Raw genomic sequence first — 20,551 nt, 5'->3', positions numbered from 1 at the left:
TGTTGCTTTTGTCCTCCTAAACATCACATTCCACAAGCTTGAACAGCCACATCAAAAAAGTAAAAGTTATCGAACTGTCATTGAAATCATGTGGCCGAATTTTCGGGTATCGTTATAAAGTAGTCATCACTCCATCCCTATGCCCGAGACACCGGTCATTGCAGCGTAAAATCCATCAGCAGGCACTTATTTAGCGTCCTTGCTAGCCTTCTCGGCGATCTTCTTCGCATCCTCACTCTTCTTGTTGAGGACCTGGCTCAGCTCGTCGATCGTATCCCTCAGCAGCTGCTCGGCCTCCTTGCCGTGCTTGTTGGCGATCTCCTGCAACTGGCCAAGCTTAGGAAGGAGCTGGTCACCGCCAGGGATCTTGTTGAGGTACTGGTCAAGACCACCGAAGCCGCTCTTCTTCGCCTTGTCGGTCTGCTCGTTGATGAAGTCCTTGAGCTTGCCAGTGTCGCCTGACTCGGTGGCCGAGCGCACCTGCTCCCACAGGCCCGAAAGATCACCCTGCTTCAGGGCATCGGCGTTCTGCTCGACGATCTCCTTGACCTTGGGGTTCTTGTCGAGGTAGGGCTTGGCCTGCTCCATACCCTTCTTCCAGGCCTCGTCGCCCATCTTCTTCACAAGCTCCACCTTCTCCTGCACCAGCTTCCTGATCTTGTCTGCGCTGTCTGCGCTGATACCGCTCTTAACGATGTCTTGGATCTGTTCCCAGGTCTGGTCGACCTGCTTCTTGGCCTCGGGGCCGTACTGGTCACCCATCTGCTTCAGCTGGTCGAGACGACCGCCCAGCTTCTCCTTCAACTCGGGGTGGTTGTTGATGATGTCTTGAGCAGCATCGCCTGCAAGCTCGCCGACACGCTTGAGGTGCTTCTGGATGACGTCCCATGCCTTGTAGGCCGTCTCAAGGTTGGCACCGCCTTGTGCGACCTTCTGAAGCTCGGTGTAAGCCTCGCGGACGATCTTATCCACCTCGTCACCGTGCTTGCCGCGGATCGTATCCAGATCATCAAAGGCAGCATTCACGTACTGCTTCGCACCGGGGATGAATGCAGCGTACGAGACGGCAGTCTGGCGAAGGTACTGAAGAGCCTCGTTGGGCTCGGGTGTGTTCTCCTTGATCTTGTTGATGCCGGAGTCGAGGTAAGACTTTGCCTGTTGCGACTTCTTGACAATGTCCCGGGTTCCGCTGAAGTGGTACAAGCCGTAGGCGCCGGCAAAGCCGCCAACAAGACCAGCCGCGGCGCCAGCGAAGGCAGGGTGGAAGCCGGCCTCGGCCTGCCCCGATGAGGTGGACTGGAAGCGGGCGTTGCGAACAGTGCGGAGAGGACGTGCACGTAACGCGCGGGTGGAACGGATGGCAGCCCTTGAGGTATACATTGTAATGTGTTTGAGGTGGAAGATGAGATTAGGTTTTGCGGGAGGAGGGCGGGATAAAAGAGGTTTAAAGCAAGGGATGAAAGAGGCGATGTGTGGGTGGAAGGTTCAATGGAGAAGAAAGAAAGAGCGCCAAAGGCAAAACTTATAATAGTGTGACACCCAGCGCAGAGATGGATCGTAATGATGGCGTAGCTAGTTTTCTCTTTCCTGCAGGAACGCGCAGCATTTTCGTGATCGCCGATGACGTCACGCGGGCGTCCCCGGCGTACATCATTGCGGGGAGCTTAGCCGCAACGCCATTGCGCTGTGGCGCTAACCAAAGCCGTTTTTGTTAGTGGATCGCCCGCGCTTTATGACGGCATTGATGGCTCAGTACAGCGGAGTCCAGGCCTTGCACTGTGCTTGCACGTATTTGATATCCAATATCAACCCACATTTGACACTTGATACTGCCTCACATATATATATGTATGGGCCTGACTGCAGATGAATGACAAGAAAAACAGATAATTTGAGCATCGAATGCCTCAGAAAGCCCGCGTATGTAACGCTTCCGTGTATGTATGGTGTTTGAACCGAAACGAAGCGCCCAAACCGCAAGCCTAACAAGCCCAATAACCAATCTCGATCGTTCCTCATATGAAGAGCAGTACCAATCGACCCCCTAAACGCCAACCCAAAAAGAACTTTCCCCATCCCTATCTTCTGACCGTTTCTTTAACCTCGGCCCCACTCTTCGAGCTTCTTGGGCTGCTGGAACTGGCTCCATCAACCTCAGGGTCGTATTCCGGCATCGGGAGAGGGTTGGCCTCCTTCAACGCGCCGTGACCACTGCTCTTCGCCCTCGTATCAATGTTGTTTCCGCCGGGAGTAAAATCCTCGTCATCCTCATCTTCGTCAAGGCTTCCCCTCCGCAGACGCTGTCTTTCTTCATCCTCTGCGCTTGGCTCACCCGACGGAATGGGTCCGTGTCCGGAGCCTCCAGCAGGGTCTTTGATGAAGCTGTCGATGATGTAGTACTGAACAGCGTTCATGCAGACCGGAAAAATGAACATCACAAAAGTGATTTGTAATGCCTCATTTCCTTCCGTCCATCGTAGGGCCCAGTCGCCAACCCACGCAATCCATGGCAATAACTGGAAAATAACGAAGACACAAAACTTCATGCCGAAGAGACCGATAAAATAGATGAAAGATTGCTTGAGCCACCAGTTGGCCCTAGGCGGGGTTCCGTAGTGGCCTGACTTGATCGACTCGGGGGGATTGGCGATAGGGGTATGGAGGAACAGCGCATGCAGGACGCGGAGAAGGAGCACGAGGATTGGAATGCCGAGTGTAGTCTGCAACGCTGTTAGCTGGCGGTAAATAGTTAAAACTTAATATGAGAAGCTTACATCGATCGCAAGATTGAGGAGGTAGAAGGAACAAGGGTTAGGCATGTCTTCCTCCTTGTGAGAAAAGCCAGCCTTCAGCTTGTCCTCCGCCGTAACAGAGAAGCGTCCAGATGAGAGCATCGACATGAACAGGTTCGCCAAGTGCAGCAGCCCGGATCCAACGACTTGCTTGGACACATCAAAAAACCAAATCTTGAGCGGACGCCGAGGTGTCTCCCGCCAGCGCTTGAAGACCAGGGCCAACAAAGCCAATCCTCCTAGCGCAGCTTGCACCACGAGCGCAAAAGGTCCAAGCAGGCGACATTCGCTGTCGTTATTGGCATGGCCGTCCTTGGGACCATTTCCGTCGCCGTGCTTGGCCTCATCGGCCGATGGTGGCGGCGGCGGTGGAACCTCGAGATCAGGTTTCGGTGGGTGCGAATCGGGCTTGACACCGTCGATGCCCATGAGCTCCGTGTCGAAGACTGTGGGGTAAGTATTAGCAGCCTGTCGCAGCGCACTGTCTCTAACTCTGGACTCGAGTGACATACTCAACGTTGCCTTGGGCGGAATGGGACCCGATCCAAACTCTCCATATCCCAGCTCAGGCGGTATGATGAGCTTCCTCGCATCTCCAATACACATGTCCTGCAATCCCAGGTCCCATCCTGCTATCACATATCCTTCGCCTAGCGTAAATTGGAAAGGCTCTCCTCTCTTGTAGCTCTCGTCAAAGACACTGCCGTCGCTTTTCAGTGAGCCGCGATAATGGACGGAAATGGTGTCTCCGGCGCGCGATTTACGCGTGCAGGTTGTGTTTCGGGTGAATTCTATATTTAATCCATCGCTTTGTTTGGCGGCTGTGACGAGCGAGGCGAGGAAAAGCAGCGCGGGCGCTGCAGTGAAGAGCCGCATGGGCGGCAAGTGGTATGGTGGAGATGCTAGGGAGGTTGGAGGAGGTGCGCTTGGTCGACGACAAAAGGAAAGGATGCGTGGGGGCGAGGGGATAACAGAGAGGGCGCAGAGGCGAAGGATGCGAGAGCAGCGCGATGGCGGAGGCGCGGACAGGCTCGCGATGACGATGAAACGGGCTGGATCGCTTGGACGGACGATCACACGACTAGTGAACCACGGCGCGAAACGGTTGACAGGTTGTAAGAGAGAGACTAAAATCGGGTGAGGATTTGGCGTGTTGTTATGTGCTGTGGGCAGTGTAGGTAGCTCGAAGCATTTTTGGCCGCACAGCTGAGACCTGGGGATTCCCACGCGCCGAGAGGGGCACAGCTAATGATGACAATACGAGTGGCATGAAGTGTCGGGGCGCCTCGCGGGCTCGAGCGCGGGGTCCTCTGGGCGCAGCGGCTCAAAGGGCAAGGCACGGCCGCCCAGATCTCCGCATGCTCCGCCAAGCGGCGGAGTTGATCTCGACTCATCTCGTCTGGCGACATGCTTCAATTTCCTACGCGCTCGGCTGCTGATCCGAACCTCCACGCCCTTTTCCACATGACTAGGTTGCTTCTTTTTCGCCCCCACTTCCCCCTTCCACCTTCCGAAAGAAAATGTTGCAGCGTAGACATTATTCCCCTCCTCGTCTCTCGGTCCCCTTCCCTCTCTCTTTCTCTCTCGCACCCGCATGCACACTCGCGCTTCGCATAAAGGCCATGACCTCCGATCCCGCAGGAACCCCGGGCGTGAAGCGCCGAAAAAAAAAAAAAACAAAAAAAAAAAAAAAACAGACTAAAAAACGAAAAAATCATACCCTTCCATTCCAGATATCTCAGTAAAAGGCATCGCGACCGACTGGAATGACTCCCATTCGCCCAGCTTGCTGCCTGCACTTTGCCGAATCCAATACGCCGTCTCCCTTCTTATGCAACGCTAGCGATGAATAGCGCCACCATGATGTGAATTTCCCTCTAGCTCTCAGCCTTTTCGCGGTCGCATGAATTCGTGAGGTTGTAGTGGATCCGCCGGATCCAAGAATCTCGTCATCACAGCGCTCAGTTCTTTGAAGTCCACCGGCTTGGTCACGTACGAGTTGAAGCCAGCTTCCACGCACTTCATGTATACGTCACCCAGGACGTTTGCCGACAGCGCGATAATCGGCAGATGTGGGTATTTGTTCTTCTTCTCCCACTTGCGGATCTCCTTGCAAGTCTGGTATCCATCTTTGTTGGGCATGTGAAGATCGCACTGTCCATGGCGCATTAGTACAGCTCTATTCTGTATGTATAAATGCACAAGCTTACCAGGATGATTGAATAGTACTGATGGCCTTTGGCGAAGACCCTGTCCGTGCATTCCACGCCATCGAGTACCGTATCGACATTAATGGCAACCTTGCCAAGCAATTTAAGGAGAACCTACAAGGTGTGTTAGACAAACGTGGGATGAACACTGGCAGTCGACCTACAGTCTGGTTGATCTTGTTATCTTCAACAAGCAACACGCGGTGTCCCTTGTTGCCCAGTCTATGTTTCATCGCGTCGAAAACCATTTTTTGGTTGACAGCAACCTGTTGGGCACTATTCTCGTTGCGATCCGTGCTGATCTCCCTTTGCTTTTGCGGATCAAAAATAACCGCAAACTTCGATGGCTTCAGAGGCTTGAAGATGAAGCGCAGGCGGCGCTCCTTGCTCAGCTTATCGTAGTCGTGCTCTGCAGCCTCGCCCATAATCTCTCGCTTCTGCACGAGATCTGAGATGATGACAACAGAAGTCGCGGCATGTGCTTGTGAGCGGAATATCTGGTCGATAAAAGACAAGACTTCCCTCGTCTCATGTAACACAAGCACCACATGGGTGAAGATGACGGGATCATCACCACTGATCATCTTCTGGGCTTCTTCGACAGATTCCCGGGCAGTGATTTGCGCGGGAATTGTTTTTGGTAGCGTCATCTCAATGTGCTTGACTGTCGCCTCGCGACTGTACGGCAGAGGACAAGCCACCAAGATCGAATACATCGGAGGTTGAGAGAGAGGAGACGGCGTCCGCGTCTGCGATACGGCGATTTTAGGCTTGGCAGTGTCGACAGATGTGTTCGACTCCGCAACGGATTCGTCTGATTCTGTTCGCTTGTTAGACCCATCTAGTGGCAGTGTTAGCTTCATACCAGAAGCGTTTGCGTCCGAAGTGAACGAAGATGCTGAAGACCGGGTAGAGGGTAAACTCGTACGGTTTGTTCTGACAGAAGGATCGGAACTTGCAGAAGACGAGACCGAGGAGGGCGATTTTGCCGAATCCTTTGGCGAGGGTATAGCAGGCGCCGATGATTTGCTTGTTTCGCTAAGCGCAGGAGACAACGTGCTATGAATGGGTACAATCGGAAAACCATGACTGGCAGAGTCTTGCGGGGGGCGCTCCTTTTCAGAAGGCAGAGTAAACTTGATGGTGAAAGTGAAGGTCGAGCCCTTGCCAGGGACGCTGCTGGCCTTCATCTTACCGCCATGAAGCTCAACCAGCTGCATAGAGATGGCAAGACCAAGGCCCGTACCACCATGCTGTCTGGTGCTGCTGCCGTCGATTTGACTGAAGCGTTTGAACAAGTATTCTGCTTCTTTCTCTGTAAAGCCGGAACCAGTATCAATGACATCAAACTGCACAAGGGACTCTCTGCTTTCCACAGACGCATCTTGATCCTCAGCGATTCTGCAACGTACGAAGACTTCGCCCTTCTGCGTAAACTTGATTGCATTTCCAATGACGTTGAGCAAAACCTGGCGGATTCGGAACCGGTCGCCTTTGACCATCGAAGGTACGTCTTCTTCTACGATGTAATTGAGCTCTAGTCCTTTGTTGATCGCCATCGCAGAAGTCAGGTCGTTGACTTCTTCGATAAGCGATCGGACATGAAGCCAATCCATCGCAAGCGTGATCATGCCGGCTTCGACCTTAGACAAATCGAGAATATCGTTGATCAAGTCCCGTAGTCCCTCGGTACTGCTGCGGATGATGTTGACATGCTCCATCTGTTCTGCCGTAAGATTGCTATCGATGAGGAAGTTGACCATGCCAGTGATGCCATTCAGAGGAGTTCTGATCTCGTGAGACATATTGCTCAGGAATCTTGATTTAGCATCCATGGTTTCCTTCAGCGTCTGCTCAAGCAGTTTGTGGTCATTGATATCGGTGCACGTCCCATACCAAGTCTCTTCTTGTGCTTCACTGAAGACCGGCTCAGCAAGCAATATCCGAACCAGATGCCAATGGTACACGCCATCTTTGGAACGCAGCCGGACTTCGGTTGAATAAGACGGCCGCCCATCAGCATCCTTGGTGACCTTCAGGATGCCGGTATCTGCGAGCTTAGAGAGCCTCGTCTGCGGCATGTGTATGGCTGACGGTTCGGTTTCGCCACCAGGGCTGGTTACAGTCTTATTAGTAGATGTATCGTCGGAAGAGGAGGAGTCAGCCATGGAGGCGGAACGTGTCAGATCCGATGGCATAGACAACGGAACGTTTTTCGGAACATTGCCATCGTTGTCGAACGCGGGGAGACGACATTTGACAAGATCCTCTGGATGGACAAAGTCCATGAAACCAAGACCCAAAGCCTCCTCCTCAGTCTGGCCAGTGTATGACAGCCATTGGCCGTTGCAAAACGTGATGCCTCGTGATTGAGTTACGGCAAAGACAATCTGCGGACTCGAATTCGCTAGTGCACGGTATTTGGCTTCTGAAGCTGCCGTCTCTTGTTGCCGCGCCGCATTGATTTCCGCCAGATGCTGATCGTGAACATCCATGTTAGTGCCGATCCAGTGCACGATGTTCTGACGCTTGTCTTTTAGAGGCGCCGCTCGTACATAGAACCACCGATAATGACCATCAAATCGTTGGACGCGGGCTTTTTGTTGAAATTGCTGACCAGTTCGTAAAGACCTGTTCCAGAGGCTCATGTACTCCTCGCGATCCTCGGGGTGGATTGCATCCCATGGCTCCTGAAGAACTTGGCGAGAATCTTGGCCCCGATAGACCAAAAATTTGGTGTTGACCCAGGTCAGAGCTCCAGTGGCTGGTGCGGCAGTAAAGACTTGCACTGGAAGAGAGTCAATGATGGTCCTAAGCAAGCGTTCCGAAGGTGGTGGCATGTCTGTGCGCTCCGACAAGGAATTGCTTCTACCGTGGCTAGTCGGAGCGGGTGTTCGCAACGGCGTGGTGGCTGCCGGTAAGGATTGGAATGACGAGCTGAAGTCGGCGCCGTATGAGTGCAAATAAGAGTGAGAACGATTGTGGCCCCCATCCCCTTGTTGCGACTGGTTGAGCCGAAGGCTGAACCGCCGGGGCGATGTAACCCGAGATGGGCTTCCTTGACGGCCGTGTGAGTGTGGGCCGTTGTGTTTTCCCTCCTTCCCGGATGGCCTTGAGGTCGACGGTATATCAAGCTTAGGGGTCACATCGTCCTCCTCGGCAGGCATGATAGAAACAACCTTGCGACCAGGCCTTTGCTCTCCAGACGGTTCTCGACTGCCTTCTGGTTGTTGATTTATCGCGGCCGCGCTGTTGGATCTGCTCGCACCAGTCTTCTTCTTGGCATCAAAATAGCTGTCGACCACTTCGGTGCCAACCATATGGCCCGGAGTACTGCCAACGGAGTGTTTGCTAGTGAAGCCCAGTGCCGACGGATCCCAACCAGGTGTACCTGCGATGGACCCACCTGTTGAACGACTAGAGTATTCCGAGGGACTAGTGATGCTGCCTGTTGCTGAATCGGTGATCTGATCAATGTCCAATCGCATCAAATCCTCCAGGCTTTCAGTGTCCGCAGCTGTGGGGGCAAACCCGACGTTCGGGTTTGAGCCAAATCTCCGGTGGCGCAAACCGGACGCTTGTCGTTGGGCATTCGTGTAATGGAGAGAGTTGGCGAAAGAGGTGGCGAGGTGAGGAGCTAAAAGTTTAAGGGTTTGCGTGAGATTCTGTGGGTAAGGGACTGCAGAGGAGAGCACCGACAGAATGGCTATCGGGGCCTTCCTTTGGAAGTTCGGGTGATCCGAGGAAACAGTAGACATGTCCGGTCGCGAAGAAACGGACTCGGCAGGTGTTCTAGCAGGAGAATCCGAATCAAACGGTTGCATCACCTGTGACAATATGGGATGAATGAGGGGTAAATGAGTAACGGTGCTAGCTCTGTCAATGCCAATGGCTTCCACTGGACCATACTGTGAATAATCCGGACCAGAACCGGTAGGATTGAATGAATCTTCGTCAACGTTCGCTCCTGCAAAGAAAGGGTTTTCGTTAGGGTCGGCCTGTATGGCCGGAGATGGTGCGGGCGACTGAGCCCAAGGTGACGAAGGATATTGTTCGTATTCTTCATAATGCGTGGTGAGTTTGGATCGATAAAGTTCCTCTCCGCTCAACTGCCCGGGGTTGCCTGCTCGACTCCGAAGATCTGGCTTCCGCTGTGCTGATTGTCCTTTACTGGGTTGGGTGACAGATTCGGTAGAACTATTTGAATTCTTCGATGAATGTCCAGAAGTTGTCCTCGACGACTCGGCACTAGAGTAATCACGAGTGAGAGTCACGAGTTTTCCCCTTTCCAGTATGCGGTTGATGCCAGCGTTGTCAATGAGAGCATGTGCCTCATGATCCAAAGCCCGAAGTACAGGGAAGACAGCGATGTACGGTCCGGCTTGCAGTTCGTCTCCAACGCTCGAGAAATCCGGGTCACTGAATGTCGTTTCCTTGAGATGCGGCCTGTGGATATGTACCGGAATCTCGTGTCGGGGCTCTGGCTGTGGCACAAATGCTTCAGGATGGTTCAGGGCATGCGGGTGATGACTTGCAGTGCGGAGTGGACCTCGTGGCCGAGCTGGACCGTTGTTCTTCTGATCGCCTGACCCCTCGTTCCTCCCACGTTCGTATCCCCCAAAAGAATGGCGCGCTTCCAACCGTGGACGGACGTTTCTCATTGGCAGTTCGAGAGGTTGCTGTGGCGAATCCACATGCTCAGTCTTGACTTCTTTTCCAGCAAAGTCTTTGCGATTGACATCGTTCCCTTTGGAGAGGCCTGCAGACTTGGTCGGTTTCATTCCCAGCGAACCTGCAACGTTGTAGGTAGCCTTTTGACCCCAAGGAACGTTTTCAATATCCGTCGCATCTGCCGGTACCGCCAACGTAACTCTTTCGGCACCAAACCATCCTCTCATGACATTCGTAACAGCAGCCCACCAGGCGTCCAGGCCCGGCTCGGAGTTGATAAGCAATGTTAGATCGTAAAGGTTCGGCGTAGGGTACTGAGAATTCTCAGCACCCTGCGGATTCATGCCCGGCGGCATAAAGGTCGCTACCGATGCAGCTGGTGTGCTGACGCTCGACATTTGCCTCTCGTAAGGCGAAGAGGCTTCCTTGATGTTCATTGCGCTAACCGTCGGAGACAGGGTCGTGAAGGGTTGGTGGAAGGAAGAGGACCATGTGCGCGGAGTACCAGGGACATACGGGAAAGGATACGAAGGCGTTCGCAACGGCATTTGGGCAGGAGTCGCCGGGACACTGCCGCGTATGGTTCGCGACGATTCAGTGGATTCGGTGGAGGTTGTTAGTGAGCTTGTGGGGAACGGGCTGCAGAAGGAGGCTTCTAGCGAGGGCGAAATCGCGTCTGAATTTTCCTCCTTGATCGGTGAGACTCGTCGCGCGCCCATCGAGGGCGGGCTTGTGGGAGCGGCAGCGCCTAAGTTGCTCAGTTTAGCGCGCTGCTGGCTCAAGACCATCTTCGCATGGATGGCCTGCTTCAAACGGTCCAGCTCTTCTTGCGTCTGTATCTGCTCGGGAGTCGAAGCCTCGTCAAGCGGCGACGGGGTGGCGCTGTCGTCGACGGCGATAGTAGGTGTAGCATGGGCGGCGAGCAAGTCGTCGGTCGCGCTGTCGTCAGAGTCGACTGACGGGCCTGGGCCAAGGTCGGGGTCTAGCGTGGGCGTTTCATCGCTTGCCGGGATGACAAAAGAGGAAGATCTCTGCAGCGGCGGGCGTGACAGCGAGGGACGCCGAGCATGGGCGTGCTGCTGTTGCTGCGTGGGCGTGGGCGTGTCGTTGTCGGAGCTTGCGGCGCCTTCTGATGACGGAGCGGCAGTCGGTGATGCTAACGGAGATTTTCCGTTCATCTCGTCCCCGTCTCCTTCCACCGCCCACTGCTCTGAGGACGCCAAACGATTGGAGCTGAGACTGGTCGAGTTCCAATGCTGCGCGGTGACCACATCAGAGTGACAAGGCGAGCAGGTGGTGGCGGGAAGGATGGCGGCGGGCGGAATGCGCGAGCGAGGCAAGGTGTGAAAGACCTGGACGGGCGTTGGGCTGGCCGACGACGACGATGACGTATCCAGGGTCGAATAAGCGACGGAGCAGCCAGGGCGCGAAAAGTAAGTGAGGCTGAGGGGCAGAGGGAGAGGGAGCGGCTGCGCGCAGAGCAGAGCTGCGAGCAGAGGCGGCACTGGGGCTAGTTTACGGGCGACGGGCTAGCAGCGCGCGGCTGGGGCTCTCTCTCTTGGGAAGAGGGACAAGGGCAATGACGGGCTGGCAAAGGCACAGGTAGGGAGAGGGAAGATCGCAGGCCTAAGCAGGAAGGCAGGCCGGCGGGCTGGACAGGAGCAGGGCGACGGGCCCAATGCAGCGTGGACGTGGATCGAGGCGCCTGTCTAGTGGTGAGCAGTGCGCAATTGAAGAGCCGTCCATTCGGTCGAAAATTGCTAGGTGCGGCGGCTGCTGCATGACGTAGAGCCAAGCAGAGGCTGCGAGCAAAGTCACGCCGCGTTGGACCCTTTCTGTTGCCGGTCGGATGCGCCGGCTCCCTAGGCCAGCCAACACGTGCCCCGCAAGATTCTAAACCAGCCCACCGTACACGGCCCGCGCGGACGCGAAATGACGCTTGCTTTACTTTTTTTTTTTAATTTTTTTTTTTCTATCTACAACATGTCATGTCTATACTGTAAACTAAACCTCTACCTACACTTACGGCGCCGTTGGCGGCAGCAGCTCAATCTGCCGGATCAAAAAGCTCTTCTCATCCGTGAACTGGTCGTCGTCCGTCCGGTCGTCCAGGAACGTCGGCAGGAACCGCAGCAACCGGTCCCGGTTGTTGATCAGGATCTTCTGCACTGCCGGCGACTTGTTCGGGTTCGCTACAAAAACCTGCCCTGCGTCAGTCTAGAGTCATCCATCCACCATCATTAAACTATCGACATACCTTGAACACATGGAACCCCTCGTAGTTGATCATCCGCCGGTCATCCCGCAGCAGCTTCATGATGATCTTAAGATGCTCTCCCGACGCAACGTATTGAGTCATGACATTGTAGTTGGCTCTGTCCAGAAGGAGTTCGCCGAGCAGCTTGATCGACTGCCGCTTAGTGACATAGCTATCCGACTGCACCAGCACCGCGTTGTACGTCTTGAAGAAGCGGTCGAAATTGACCTGCAAATAGTCGGCCACCAATGTCTTGTGCTTCGTGAGAATGTCCTGCGCGTCGTTAGCAGCTTGGCCTGAATTGCGGCGGCACCGCTTTGCGTGAGAGTAATACTCTGAATGTGTTGAAGGCATCGGCGCACGCCTCGAATGCTCCCCGATCAATCCACTCAAAGAACTTCCAGAACACGCCTTGCCCCGAAGATGGGACCGTGGGATCGATGCTAGTCAAGCTTTCCTTCCCCCGTTTATCCGGCTCGTCGTAGAGGATCAATGCCGCAACCGCATCGTGCTTCAATGCCTCGCGGAGAACACCGCCGCAAGCCATTGCGCTCTCCCTTCGCTCGTACCCATGGCACAGCTCAACTATTATTTCCGGTCGGTTTGACAGCACATAGTGCATGGCGGGCGGCTCGGCCATGGGGTTGCTGGGTACGCGGTAGCGAAAGGCATTTGATATGATGATTTGCGTGTCTTTGCGAGACTCGAAGGGAAGCTTGTGGATGTTTTGGACAAGGTGGAGGAGGAGGTCTTCTTGGCAGATGAGGTTGACGAGCTGGAAGACTTGGTCCGGGCTGACTTCCGCTTCTGCTGATCGTTAGCGGCCTGCTCTGCTTGCGGGATGTTTGGTCGCACCCGGTGTTCCTTGCAGTATGATCTTCATCTGGGTCAGGTTTCGCGCCAAGTCCTCTTCCGTCTTGGGCTGAGGCCTCTCCTCCTGGGTCAGTCGCAGCAGCGCGTCCTTGGTGGAGCGGACCAGGTCCATGTTGCCCTTCTGCTTGTTCCGGTTGAAGAGAAACGCCATGGCAGCGATCTAGGACTATATGCGGCACGTTGAACCGGAGACGGGGGCGGTCATGCGCAGATCCGGCGGCTTCGGCTGAGCTGCGAGGGGATTGGCGCAAGGGCAGGGGTTAGCGGGCGCAGCAAGCGAGAGGGCGGGCAGCAGCAGCAGCAACAGTTTGACAATAGTCCGGAGAGGGAGGTGTTGCAGCGGAGGTGTAGAGTAGGTAGGTAGGTAGGTAGGCAGAACGTGGGGCAGCTCGAGTCGACGGGAAACCTTGAGGTCCCTGCAGCCACGACGCGACGGCGCCGGCAGCGAGGAGAAGTGGCAGGGATCCGGCGCGGCGGCGGACAGCTGGCCATCGCCCGCATCATTCCAGCCCAATGCAAAGCAAAACTCAAATACCGCCCTTTCGCTGTGGTGTTGCAGGATGCAGCCACGACCGAGCGCATCATCGACAGCGAGACCCATTCTCCCAGCCCGAGTCATGTTCACCTCCTACCCGGCAGCCCGGTACGCGCGACAAACAAGGAATCAAGGGACGAGCTGGGGGGCCATGCATGCTCGATCAGCGGACATAGGGAGCCGCTCCCGGGGACACATACGCGATGTCATCAAGTGGGCCTGTGGAGACGCGCACGGCACTTGTGCTCTTGTGAGAAAACTAGATGACAGCAGTCCGCCGTTCCAGACCGTTTGATCCCACCCGAGTGCCCGCCCGCCTAGACTCCCATGTCGCCAAAGTATCGGTGTCGTAAAGCCTGCCGCACTGTCAGCCCCGACACGCCATCTGCTTCCGCTCCGCTCTCCACCTACTTCCGATGCCGACAGCCGCTGCGAGCTCTCGTACACCACCAGCCGGCTCACCAGCTCCCGCGCCTCCTCGTCGCTGCCTGGCAGCAGCTCCTCCCATGGCTTGGCGGGATACTCGTAGAACTGCATCTTGCCCCAATCGGGGAACTGTGCCGCCTCCTGCATAGGTCTTCCGTCAACACACACGTTGCGCGACGAAGGCGTCATTCTCAGGGATTACTTACAGGCCACTCTTCAAGGCCAGGTGTTCCCAGGCTCTTAAAGTGGCTCTGGATCAGCGCAAGCTCACTGCCTAATTCGCCAGAGTCGAACAGTGACTCTCCATGCAAGCACACAACCTCAGCAATGACACACCCCGCAGCCCAGAGATCCAGTGATTGGTTGTAACTCGTGTTCCCAAACATCAACTCTGGCGGCCTGTAATGTGTCGTGCCGACGTCGGTAATCTTCCCGTCAGCCGGTTCTGAAGCTTTATCGTCGCCCTTCCAGGCTATCCCAAAGTCTGCCAGGAACGCAGGTCCAGAGGGAGATCTTAAAAGTATGTTAGACGGCTTCACGTCGCGGTGAATGATACCTAAAGAATGAATGTGTGCGAGAGCCGTAAACAAATCGCGAAGGCAACTCTTGGCCTGTTTTGGGGACAGGCCATTCTGTTTGACGAGCTGGTCCAAGTCGTGAGGCATGAATTCGAAAACCAAGACAAACCTGCCCCCAGCCTGATAGAACGTCTCCAGAAGCGTGATGATGCTATGCTGTTCTGAGCCCGCCGCCTGCAAGATCCGCGCCTCCCTCTCCGAGTCGTGAGGCGCGGTCATGAGAGAAGGCGTAGTGACTTTCAGAGCTACTATTTCTGCTCGCTGGGGTGCATCATTGGAGGCTTGATTAAAATCAAGGTCCGGCCGTTTGGCCTTGTATACCTCAGAGAAGAGGCCATTACGGTGGTGCACCGCATGCTTGTACTTTCCTAATTCAATGCCGTGAGCAGCAGAGAAGTCGTCGACTGCAGATGAATCCGACTCTTGGCCATGGGCAGGCGGCGGTGCTAAAGCCGCAGCGACGGCTTCGCAACGCTGGTGGTAATCGGGCTATCCGCGTCAGACGTTTGTGGTCCATGCCCGCGCGAGTTGTGACCACTCACTAAAGAAGCGGCACTATTGAAGGCATCCTGTTCCAGCGCTCTGGCCTCCTTGCTAGCATCTGCGGAAGGCGCATCGGGATGGGCGAGTCTATAGGCGGCGGTTCTGTATCGATAGTCTTATGAGCACGCGTAAACGGGGCCGAGAAGCGAGATGGTGAGGCGGATGATTGCCGTTGCCCAGGCCACCTCAGGAGGAAATTCGAGAAGGAGTAATCCGAGGCCCAAGGGAAAAAGTAAAAGCAAAAGGAAATCAGGGCATTACATCTGGACAACGGCCGTCAGCCGGTCGGAAAAGGGCAGCTGTGAGCGCCAAGCGGGCAGTGGCTCCATCGAAAGGTGCGAAGGTAGGTAGGAATGTCAGGCGTCCAGCGGTTGGGCGCGCTCGCAGGACAGATGGATGTGAGCTGGCCGACGCTTAACTGTTGCGCCTTGCAATCTACCTCCGACCAACCGGTGGAGCTTGTCGGCTCGTACCCAAGGCAAAAAAGGCAGCAAATTGGGAGTGTCCGGTGAGCGCGAGTCGCGGGCCAGGAATGGCTTGGTGGTCTGTGAACGACCAACGTCAGCCCAAGTCGACTACGCCCTCACCACACCATTGCTACCCTACTCCTCCGCACGCCGCCCCTCTGCGCAAGGCCGCGCTTGCTCTATGTGATCGTCCTACAGCTCAATCTGGCGCCGCCCCTCCCGTAACACCTGTCAGTCACCATGGACTTCTCTCGGAAAGACTACCCGGCCATGCTGGTGAGTGGAGCAGCTCCGGGGAACCGGGCACCGCGCTCACCTCTCCACGCAGGACTCCCTCCAGCCCAGCCAAGCGTCTGCCGTGCTCATTGACCGGCTCAAGCACATCAACAAGGTCAACTTAGACATCGCCGACTTTCTGCAGGTAACGCCTCGAGCGCCCCATTCCCGCCCCGCCGGAGGCTGACGGCTACGGCCCAGGAGCGACGCCGCTTGGAAGATGCCTACGTCCAGGGCTTGCGCAAGCTGTCCCGCAGGCAGCCGCCGGATGAGGGAGCTGATCTTGGGTATGCGATCCGTTTGCGCCGCGCCCCCGCGAGAATGGTACTAAGAAGCGCGTAGTGTGTTCGCGATGCCCTGGTCCAAGATTATCAGCGCAACAGAGACCCTTGCCGATTCGCACCACTCGCTCGCGCAAAAGCTCGAAACCGATGTCGAGAAGCCGCTGCGCGACTTTGAGAAAACAAACCGTGAGATGCAAGCCATGTCGACCATCACCGGCAACATGAACGCTATGGCCAAGGAAATTGAGAACGCGCAGAAGAAAGCGGACAAACTGCAGGGCAAGGGCGCAAAAGCATCAGCCGGCAAGGTTGCATCTGCGAGCTCGGAGGTGGAGAATGCAACCCAGCAATGGAATTCGCAGGCCCCATTCATCTTGGAACAGATGCAGTCCGTGGATGAAACCAGAGTGAACCACCTGCGCGATGCTCTCACTCAATTCCAGACCCTGGAATTGGATCAGATCGACAGACAGCGGGCTCCGGTGGAGCAGGCGCTCGGTCTCCTTCTAGAAGTGCAGACGGCAGATGAGATCAAGACGTTCGCCTTGAAAGCCACAAATGGAAAGGCTAAGATTGAGAGGCAAAGGAGCAGGGGCCAGGCAACGGTCGCCGGTACCAATCTTTCGCCTATACCTCCGACCACCCCTGATGATGGATCTAGCCAGCGGTCTGGCTCTGGTAGGCCAGCTTCAGGAACGAACCAGAATATGGCTGACAAGACTGCAGTGCATGAGCAAAAGCATGGCGGCCTCCATGGCCTCAAACGACTCGGCACCGTCCTCGGTCGCCGTAAGAGCACCCTGCCGTATGCGCGCGCCTCGTCTCCAGAACGGAAGTCTTCTGCCAATTTAGGCTCTGCCTTTAGCTCCTTTGGAAGTCGCGGTACCAAATCAAGAGACGTCAATGAGCATCGCCCCTCTTCGCCCTCGAGGCTCGCTGAGAGCCAAATCCCGAGCTCGCCGGAGCCTAGCGAACCATTGGCTTCTCCTGAGAGGTCACGACAGTCGGCCGACAGAACCAATGGCGTGTCGACTATAATGGAGGACGACAGGACATCAGAGGGTGACTTGATCAATAGTGGGCAGCCGTCTGGCCTTCCCTCGCTTCAGGAGCCTCTGAAACCAATCTCGCCGGCAAGCCCAGCGAGTGTCTCTCCGGAGGTTTGTTCACCAAGCCAATGCCGCGGATTATTGCTAACTGGTTGCGTAGCCTCAGAAAGACGATGAAGGTTTTTCGGTTCCATCGTCATCGGTTACGGCAGACCTTTTTGCCCAGGCTGAACAGGACGCTGCCGCGTAAGTGATGAGATAATTTCCTATGATCAACTGCTAATATCGAAGTAGCGAGAGCATACCGCCTCAGTTCAAGGTCGACATTAGGAATGCCCCAATTCAAGAGGAGGATAGTAATGATGCGGAAACGGCAATGGCTAATGTCGCAAACACGCTGCGGATGGTATGTTAAAGATCCTCGGGTGGGCAGTGCGCCAAGCTAACAACGACCCAGCAAGCTGCTCCGTCGCGGAAGAACGGCACCACCAGAGGAAGACGGGATGTGCGCAACACCATGTTTGTGCCAAGTCCGTCAGAAGCTCCAGAGCTTCCCTCCTTTGTTAGTCCTGCCGCTGCTCAATCACCTTTACCTCTAGCAGCGCCGGCACCGATACCTATCCCTGCTTCTCCACCGTCGATGAGGCCCCAGTCCCCACTGAGGCCTGCAAGTCATCGCCTGAACTTGGGCATGGGAGAGGACCACCCCGCATCTGATACTCAATCAATTCGCTCGGGTCGTTCGCTCAGCAGCTCAACTAGTCATACCGTCAGGCACCCCGAACTTCATGAGCCGGGCCTCAATTCTTCAATTGTCGAGACCGTCAGCACGTGGTTTGAGCATGGCAATGTGGTTAGAGCAGTAATCATCGGAGAGTTGGCACTGGCATACAACCCGATCGACATCTCCGCTCCATTTGGCCACGAAACGATTCGCCTCGAAAACTTCCCCGTATTGGAGAAAGTTGCGCCAAACCCGACCTTTATCGAGCAAATTCCCGACAAGGCCGGTGAATACACTATTGATCTTGCGAGAATCACCAGGACGCAGGTGGGTTTCAAATACCAGGTGCACCTCGATGAGACCAACGTCGCGACCTACGCGCCGATAGCGTTGACTCCGGCCTGGAAGGTTGAGCCGACTCAATCTTCCGTCATCCTCAACTACTCGTTGAACCCTGCGTTCCGCCTCGGCGCTGGTCGCACCAGCGTGACGCTTAGCAACGTGGTTATTGTCATCCACCTGGACCCGACGGGTGCCAAATCCTCGCACTGCCAGTCCAAACCCGTTGGCACTTTCTCCAAGGACAAGTCTCTTATCTACTGGCGCCTTGGGGACGTAACTTTGAGCACCGATCAACCTGCGCAGCAGTTGCGTGCTCGCTTCTACACCGACGGGGAGGCCAAGCCCGGTAACATTGAGGGGCGCTGGGAGATTGTTGGTGAACACGCTGCGCCGCAAGGCAGCGGCCTGCACGTCTCCCAGCTCATCCAGGGCGAGACAGAGTCGGACGTTGACCCGTTTGCGGATACGGACGAGACTCAGCCCCCGAGCGAGCCGTCCATCATGACAAAGGAAGTCGCTACGGTAAAGAAAATTTCCAGCGGCACATACTCTGCCGTCTAGGTTATAGGATAATTTTAAGCGGATGACTGGCACACTGGTTGGGTAAGTAAGTGGCTTAAATGGGTGGTGTTTAACATAAGCGTGCTTTTACAGCTAGATATCATTCATCGCAGCGCCAGTTTGATATGGCCACGGCCGGGCGCCTCTTTTCTTTGTACATAGATCCATCGTGTTTCGGAATGGATAAACACAATCGCTTGTATACTTTTCATTAGATCATATTCTCACTACACATTAATCGTTCCTTTCCTTGCTTTGCGTACCGTTCTGCGAGCCGTTTGCGTTGCCGTTCCCGTTTTCCTCGTCCTTCTGTTTCGGCTTCTCCATCCTGTAGGTGCCGTTATAGCTAATCCTCCTGCCATTACTCTGCTCACCGTTTTGCTGCTCATCATCCTTCTCTTTGTACAGCCAATCCTCTAACCCCGGCGCGAAGAACAGTTCGCCCTTCCAGAAGCCCAAGTATACCGTGCACAAGGCACAGAACAACCAGATGATGGATACCAAAACCAGCACAGTTGCTGACCAACCGCGCATTCCGTCGTTGCGCAAATCCCGCGAAAGGACCTCCCAGCCGTTGCAGTACGCGCCGATAGGAAAAACCAGAGACCACAGGCCGATGTTGAACTTCTTTGGCAACCCGATGAGCATAGCGGCAGTGGCCTGGATAAACCAGAAGGTGGCGTGTGCAAGGAGGAACAGCGAAACAATGATGCCAAGCCAGTGTATGGCTTCGCCGGTTGCTTCCAGTATCTGAGGAGAAAGAGGTGGCGGGTGTGATTGGGTTGGCGCGTAATGCTTTTTCGACAGATAGTTGGAGAGGTATATGGAGAACTGCTGGGCGGCGAATGCACCTTGGCCTGCAAATACTGGTAAGTTTTAAACTTAGCGTATTGCTATACAATACTCACTTAGTGGCGCCATAGGCAAGAACCCGGATCCTAGGAGTTGCTGGGCTGGCAGATGATGCGAGATCAAGCGCCAGAAGTAACATGCAAGAATCAGGTGGATCAAGACGAGCCCGGATGTCCAGAGTAGGAAGGAGACGACAAGGCAGGCGATACCTGTTTTCCAGCTGAGGTACGGAAGAAGCGTGGCTCCCAAAGCCGCTGTAATGACCATGGGAACGCATGTCATGAGCCATCTGGAATATTGTCAGTACCATTCGGTTGTGTGTCTTCCAGCCTTGTTTCGGTCCTTACAAACCAGCGACGTCTGACATCGCATGCTCTTCCTGCTTCGTCATCTGGACTATGAGCAAGCCCACGCAGACTAACAATGTTAAGGCAACATTGAACCACCACAAGCCGTACGCAGTCCAACGCCCGCTATCACGGTAATTGTAGAAAGATGATATCCCGGTGATGATCGTGTCCAAGGCCTGTGCACATGCAGTTAGGAAATTCTGACATTTGGGACAGGTTCTTGTTACGACAGCTTACGATTGGGATGGCTCCGAGGTACGAGCAAGTCGGAAACTCCATCACCGTCTTTTTCATGAGAATTGGGTGCCGAATGTATCTGATTACGAGGAAGGCCGTAAAGATTCCAAAGAGCACAATGTCAAGGATCTGGATGATTCTTAGAATGTTTCTTTATTAGGACACACAAGGCTCGACTCACCCAGAAACAGTAAGCCAGATTTCGCATCCAGTACGTCCCTCCAGTGTATGGATAGGGGAAGTTAACTAGTATCTGAGAGACAGTGCCAGTACCTGCGGCCATGTCAGCACTGTAAACCACTCGAATCCATTGGACGCAAAATCTTACCCATACAAATGGTAAACCATGACGGCGTAAAATTATTGATGCGCTCTCGCCAATGCCAGCCTGAGAGCCAGGAGCTCGGCCCTGATCCGGACATTATGATATCTGAACAAATGGAACTCTATATTGGGTATCCCAATCTGGGAACAAGAGACGACTTATGTACAATGAGACTGCGGTACATGTCAGGTCTAAGTAT

At 54.9% G+C, this 20,551-nt stretch overlaps 6 protein-coding genes across 6 annotated transcripts; 1 reads left to right on the top strand and 5 right to left on the bottom strand.

Annotated features, from left to right (window-relative positions):
* Positions 1-74: 74 nt before the first annotated feature.
* Positions 75-1,402, bottom strand: K452DRAFT_282083 (uncharacterized protein). The gene has a single exon (XM_033539530.1). The coding sequence runs from the start codon at positions 1,378-1,380 to the stop codon at positions 187-189; it is 1,194 nt and encodes a 397-aa protein (XP_033402805.1). The 5' UTR covers positions 1,381-1,402; the 3' UTR covers positions 75-186.
* Positions 1,403-2,078: 676 nt separating this feature from the next.
* K452DRAFT_217792 (uncharacterized protein) lies at positions 2,079-3,668 on the bottom strand (the record flags this gene model as incomplete). The annotated part of the gene is made up of 3 exons (XM_033536316.1): positions 2,079-2,720; positions 2,775-3,238; positions 3,305-3,668. 3 exons carry the CDS (start codon positions 3,666-3,668, stop codon positions 2,079-2,081), a joined length of 1,470 nt encoding a protein of 489 aa, XP_033402804.1.
* An 864-nt stretch (positions 3,669-4,532) lies between these two features.
* On the bottom strand, positions 4,533-11,075 carry K452DRAFT_1563 (uncharacterized protein). The gene is made up of 3 exons (XM_033535599.1): positions 5,167-11,075; positions 5,003-5,116; positions 4,533-4,946 (listed from the first exon to the last, which is right to left on the bottom strand). The coding sequence occupies exons 1-3, from the start codon at positions 10,849-10,851 to the stop codon at positions 4,677-4,679; spliced, it is 6,069 nt and encodes a 2,022-aa protein (XP_033402803.1). The 5' UTR covers positions 10,852-11,075; the 3' UTR covers positions 4,533-4,676.
* A 156-nt stretch (positions 11,076-11,231) lies between these two features.
* K452DRAFT_347933 (uncharacterized protein) lies at positions 11,232-15,396 on the bottom strand. The gene is made up of 8 exons (XM_033545506.1): positions 15,147-15,396; positions 14,885-14,987; positions 13,971-14,831; positions 13,750-13,905; positions 12,786-12,963; positions 12,265-12,737; positions 11,931-12,203; positions 11,232-11,875 (listed from the first exon to the last, which is right to left on the bottom strand). Exons 1-8 carry the CDS (start codon positions 15,212-15,214, stop codon positions 11,696-11,698), a joined length of 2,292 nt encoding a protein of 763 aa, XP_033402802.1. The 5' UTR covers positions 15,215-15,396; the 3' UTR covers positions 11,232-11,695.
* A 15-nt stretch (positions 15,397-15,411) lies between these two features.
* K452DRAFT_347932 (uncharacterized protein) lies at positions 15,412-18,948 on the top strand. Its single transcript, XM_033545505.1, has 8 exons — positions 15,412-15,628; positions 15,681-15,773; positions 15,830-15,915; positions 15,971-16,590; positions 16,639-17,072; positions 17,122-17,207; positions 17,256-17,367; positions 17,419-18,948. The coding sequence occupies exons 1-8, from the start codon at positions 15,593-15,595 to the stop codon at positions 18,586-18,588; spliced, it is 2,637 nt and encodes an 878-aa protein (XP_033402801.1). The 5' UTR covers positions 15,412-15,592; the 3' UTR covers positions 18,589-18,948.
* K452DRAFT_354559 (uncharacterized protein) lies at positions 18,823-20,497 on the bottom strand (the record flags this gene model as incomplete). The annotated part of the gene is made up of 6 exons (XM_033545895.1): positions 20,356-20,497; positions 20,209-20,300; positions 20,028-20,156; positions 19,788-19,966; positions 19,497-19,729; positions 18,823-19,445 (listed from the first exon to the last, which is right to left on the bottom strand). The coding sequence occupies exons 1-6, from the start codon at positions 20,447-20,449 to the stop codon at positions 18,823-18,825; spliced, it is 1,350 nt and encodes a 449-aa protein (XP_033402800.1). The 5' UTR covers positions 20,450-20,497.
* Positions 20,498-20,551: the final 54 nt, after the last annotated feature.

This window comes from Aplosporella prunicola (assembly GCF_010093885.1).
Source record: "Aplosporella prunicola CBS 121167 unplaced genomic scaffold K452scaffold_1, whole genome shotgun sequence".
Taxonomy (NCBI): domain Eukaryota; kingdom Fungi; phylum Ascomycota; class Dothideomycetes; order Botryosphaeriales; family Aplosporellaceae; genus Aplosporella; species Aplosporella prunicola.
Note: the sequence above shows the minus strand (reverse complement) of the source record. Positions and strands in the feature narration are given on the sequence as shown.

What these genes read in the sequence shown, in the direction of transcription:
- K452DRAFT_282083 (XM_033539530.1), bottom strand. Translation starts at nt 1,380, where the DNA reads ATGTATACCTCAAGGGCTGCCATCCGTTCCACCCGCGCGTTACGTGCA.
- K452DRAFT_1563 (XM_033535599.1), bottom strand. Translation starts at nt 10,851, where the DNA reads ATGAACGGAAAATCTCCGTTAGCATCACCGACTGCCGCTCCGTCATCA. An exon ending in ATAACAAGATCAACCAGACT is followed by an intron (nt 5,117 to 5,166) that starts GTAGGTCGACTG and finishes CACACCTTGTAG; the next exon opens with GTTCTCCTTAAATTGCTTGG. An exon ending in AGTACTATTCAATCATCCTG is followed by an intron (nt 4,947 to 5,002) that starts GTAAGCTTGTGC and finishes CGCCATGGACAG; the next exon opens with TGCGATCTTCACATGCCCAA.
- K452DRAFT_347933 (XM_033545506.1), bottom strand. Translation starts at nt 15,214, where the DNA reads ATGGAGCCACTGCCCGCTTGGCGCTCACAGCTGCCCTTTTCCGACCGG. An exon ending in CTGGCCTTGAAGAGTGGCCT is followed by an intron (nt 13,906 to 13,970) that starts GTAAGTAATCCC and finishes AGACCTATGCAG; the next exon opens with GAGGCGGCACAGTTCCCCGA. An exon ending in AGCGGCTGTCGGCATCGGAA is followed by an intron (nt 12,964 to 13,749) that starts GTAGGTGGAGAG and finishes ATATAGTCCTAG; the next exon opens with ATCGCTGCCATGGCGTTTCT.
- K452DRAFT_347932 (XM_033545505.1), top strand. Translation starts at nt 15,593, where the DNA reads ATGGACTTCTCTCGGAAAGACTACCCGGCCATGCTG. An exon ending in TAGCCAGCGGTCTGGCTCTG is followed by an intron (nt 16,591 to 16,638) that starts GTAGGCCAGCTT and finishes ACAAGACTGCAG; the next exon opens with TGCATGAGCAAAAGCATGGC. An exon ending in CAGCGAGTGTCTCTCCGGAG is followed by an intron (nt 17,073 to 17,121) that starts GTTTGTTCACCA and finishes CTGGTTGCGTAG; the next exon opens with CCTCAGAAAGACGATGAAGG.